We start from the raw sequence: 4115 nt of genomic DNA, 5'->3' as shown, positions 1-4115 counted from the left end.
CCCCCCCCCCCCCCCCCCCCCCCCCCCCGCAGGGACGTGATCACCATCGACAAGGCCACGGGCAAGATCTCCAAGCTGGGCCGCTCCTTCACACGCGCTCGCGACTATGACGCCATGGGTTCCCAGGTGGGCCAGGGCTCTGGGGATCCCCTCACTCCAGGCTCTGGGGTGTTCGCATCTCCTCCCTCACCCCCATGGCCCAGAACCACATGTCCCCGGCACTCCTGGTTCTTCCCTGCACCCTCTGGGACAGGCAGGGCCCTTCAACGTAGCAGTTTGCTCGTGAAGGCCGAGGTCCTCCAGGAACCCCCGGTCCTTCGAATGCCCTAGCCGCGACTGCCTCTTCGACCTGGGGTTTCTGGATCCTCAACTCCATTTCAGGGATCCGGTCTCCCCGCCCCCCACCCCCAGACAGCCCCTTCGGGCCCCCCTTTCATGCTCTTCTCTGCTCTTGTCTCTCCCACCCCTCCTGGCCCCACAGACCAAGTTTGTGCAGTGTCCAGACGGGGAGCTCCAGAAACGCAAGGAGGTGGTGCACACCGTGTCCCTGCATGAGATCGACGTCATCAACTCCCGCACCCAGGGCTTCCTGGCTCTCTTCTCAGGTGGGGCCCCTTAGGGTTGCCCAATGGGCGTGTGTCCTGCCATCACTTCTCCCTGGGGTCTCTGTCTCTGGTTCTCCTCCTCTCTGGGACGTTTCCCGGCCCTTCTGTCGCTTTGCCACTCCGGTCTTGGTCTCTCTTCCCTCCGTCCCTGGCGTCCCGTCTTTATCTCTGGCCACCCTCCGGGCCCTGGATCCCTGTCCCCTGACACTCCCGCTTCCCACAGGCGACACCGGGGAGATCAAGTCAGAAGTCCGAGAGCAGATCAACGCCAAGGTGGCTGAGTGGCGTGAGGAGGGCAAGGCGGAGATCATCCCTGGAGTGAGTACTGGGGGAGGGCAGGTGGCTCGCGGAGGGGGGAGGCGGGAGCAGAGAGGCCTGGGGGGTGGGTTTGACCCTCAGTGGCTCCCAGGTGCTGTTCATCGACGAGGTGCACATGCTGGACATTGAGAGCTTCTCCTTCCTCAATCGGGCCCTGGAAAGTGACATGGCGCCGGTCCTCATCATGGCCACCAACCGAGGCATCACCCGGTGAGCCCCCTCAACGGCCCCCGGGGAAACGGGGTGCCCCGGGCGGTGGGTGTAGCCACAGGGCAAGCAGGACCTGTTTGTTGAGCTCCCTGCCGGGACCTTAAACAAGGTAGGCAGGCAACTCCGTTCCACGAGGAAGTCGAGGGACCCTGTTCTTTCTGTCTTTCTGTTTCTGTACCCTTTGCGGCTACGGTTCCCAAGCTGTGTGCCGGGGCATCCCCGGGGCGCTGCAGAAAAGGCACAAGTGCTGCGGGATGTTTTAAGTTTTTGAGGGAAGCACGGTGACCCGTGTTGGACACTGCATAAATCACTCCAGTTAGGTCACTTAGACCAAAGTGCGTAATAGCACTTAATATTTCTTTGGGCCCTGAGGACGCCACGGAAAAATTCTGGACACACGAAGTGCCCCAGGTTCTGGCAAAGCTTGGAACGTCTGCCCTCGGGTGTTGCCACTACCCCTGGCCCTGGTGCTCTCTTGTCTGCCTTGTCTGCACGGGACGCCTTCTGAGACAGGCAGCAAACCCACTTGCTCCTCGTTATTTGCACGTGACCTATTTGGGAGTCTGCGTACTCTCCCTGAAATTTACTTGTAACTCCCGAGTCAGGAGTCGTGGCACTGTTGTGCTCCTGTGCAGATGTGCGCAGAGTGGCAAAAAATTTGAGTCCCCTGATGTGGACGTCCCAGACTCAGGTCCGACAAGGTGACATTCTGCCTTCTAGTCTCAGCTCGCATGCTGCAAACGCGTGTTCTTTTTGTGATCTGTTTATTGCCACGTTGTCACACTTTATGCTCTTTGTTGGTGATGGCGTGTTTGTTTAAGTTTATTTATTTTAGAGAGCGAGAGTGAGCAGGCCAGGGGCAGAGAGAGACAGAGAGAGGGAGAGAGAGAGAATCCCAAGCAGGGTTTTCACCGTCAGCACGGAGCCAGACGCCGGGCTTGAACTCATGAACCATGAGATCGTGACCCAAGAGGAAGTCAAGCGTTGGATGCTTAACCGACTGAGCCACGCAGGTTCCCCAAATAAGATGTCTTTAAACAGGAATTCGGCGGTGCCTGGGTGGCTCAGTTGATTAAGCATCTGACTCCGGCTCAGGTCATGATGGCACAGTTTGTGGGTTCGAGCCCCGCGTCGGGCTCTGTGCTGACAGCTCAGACCCTGGAGCCTGCCTCGGATGCTGTGTCTCCTCTCTCTGCCCCTCCCCGCCTTGTGCTCTGTCTCTTGTCTTTTAAAAATAAATAAACATTAAAAAAAAAATGCGGGAACACATAGAACCAGGTTGTATGTTGGTCGACAAAAGTATCGTGACCACATAGGCCCACAAGAACCTGACTGGATTTCCCCTAGAAGCAGGGGTTCGTCGTTTGCTAATGAGCATTTGCCCCACTATTCAGAACGTAACTGTCACGAATAACGAGGCCCCGCTCAGTTCCCTGGCACCTGCCACGTGCCGGGCTTGTGCTGGGCCAGGTACAGCAGGGAACAGGACCGGTGCAGGCCCTCCCCCTACGGAGCTGGGCGTCCCGCAGGGGAGTAGGACCTTGATCCAGTAATCCTGGACATAGACACGTAGCTAAAGCCACCCCAGCTCTACAGGGGCGGTGACGCAGTCGAGGGACGGCTGCCTGGTGGGTGGTGCAGCCGTGAGCTGAAGGTTAAGTGGTATTTGCCCAGTGAGTGGGCTGCGGTGGAGGGGAGGGGGTGGGGTACTCCAAGTAGAGGGCACAGAGCGCTGGGTTCTGGGCGCATCGTCCTGACAGCCCTCCCTTCCCCCTCCTCCCCAGGATCCGGGGTACCAGCTACCAGAGCCCCCACGGCATCCCCATCGACCTTCTGGACCGCCTGCTCATCGTCTCCACCTCGCCCTACAGTGAGAAGGACACGAAACAGATCCTCCGCATCCGGTATGCACGGGACCGCCTGGCGTCCTGGGGCGGGACCAGGCCTCGGGCCTGGGCGGCAGGGCCGGCGTCCACCCTGTCTGGCAAGTGGGGGCAGCGAGGTCTGAGGAGGGGAGGCCTCTGGGCCTGCAAGCGGCCAGGCTGGGCTGGGCATCCAAGCAGTGGCCTCTGATCTGGGGGCGGGGGGACCACAGTAGAGAAGGGAGGGCATGAGCCAGTGGCTGACACTGGGGGGGTAGGACCCCGGACGGGGAGGGTCTGGAGGCCAAGGACCTGGATTCCACGCGACCCCAGGACGCCCAGCAGCGCCCAGGGCGGGGGTGGGGGGGGGGGACAGCCCCCGCTCACCCCCGCTCCCGCCCCGCCTGCCGGCAGGTGCGAGGAAGAAGACGTAGAGATGAGTGAGGACGCCTACACGGTGCTGACCCGCATCGGGCTGGAGACGTCGCTGCGCTACGCCATCCAGCTCATCACGGCCGCCAGCCTGGTGTGCCGGAAGCGCAAGGTCAGCCCGCCGAGTAAGCACGCGGGGGCCAGCCTGAGCGAGTGAACGGCGCGCTCACGGCTCCAAGGGCTGAGAGTGGGTCGTTGCCTTCAGTCCTAGAACATACATTTGCAAAGGCGAGGGGTGGGGGGGGGGGCACTGTGGTCTGTCGAGTTTATACCTGTATCTCCCGGCCTGACACGTGGCAGGTGCTTAGTAAATGTCTGGCAGCTAGAAGTTAACGCCATTCGGTCCATTTTACAGATGAAGAGACTGAGGACTGGAGGGGTTGGGCCCACAGCTGGGAGGTGGCCGAGGAGGGATGCGTGCTAACCCCATCCCCCCCGTCCCCACCGTGACCTACCAATCCGGGGGGGGGGGGGGGCGGGGGGGGCACTGAGGTCTTGTCATCCCCTCTCAGGGCACGGAAGTCCAGGTAGATGACATCAAGAGGGTCTACTCGCTCTTTCTGGACGAGTCGCGCTCTACACAGTACATGAAGGAGTACCAGGATGCCTTTCTCTTCAATGAGCTCAGTGAGTGTCCCCTGCTGCCCCTGCCCCCCCCCCCCCCCCCCCCCCCCCCCCCCCCCCCCCC

General features: G+C 61.2%; 1 protein-coding gene across 1 annotated transcript in view; it reads left to right on the top strand.

The window, feature by feature from the left end:
- RUVBL2 (RuvB like AAA ATPase 2) overlaps positions 1–4098 on the top strand; it is a gene marked incomplete at its 3' end in the record, with an annotated part of 14450 nt that extends 10352 nt beyond the window's left edge. The window contains exons 8-14 of the mRNA XM_049621991.1: positions 33–126; positions 482–605; positions 829–923; positions 1015–1133; positions 2918–3037; positions 3410–3539; positions 3940–4098. Coding sequence (XP_049477948.1) covers positions 33–126; positions 482–605; positions 829–923; positions 1015–1133; positions 2918–3037; positions 3410–3539; positions 3940–4098 — 841 coding nt within the window. The remainder of the gene's footprint in view (positions 1–32; positions 127–481; positions 606–828; positions 924–1014; positions 1134–2917; positions 3038–3409; positions 3540–3939) is intronic.
- Positions 4099–4115: the final 17 nt, after the last annotated feature.

This window comes from Panthera uncia (assembly GCF_023721935.1).
Source record: "Panthera uncia isolate 11264 chromosome E2 unlocalized genomic scaffold, Puncia_PCG_1.0 HiC_scaffold_19, whole genome shotgun sequence".
Taxonomy (NCBI): domain Eukaryota; kingdom Metazoa; phylum Chordata; class Mammalia; order Carnivora; family Felidae; genus Panthera; species Panthera uncia.
Note: the sequence above shows the minus strand (reverse complement) of the source record. Positions and strands in the feature narration are given on the sequence as shown.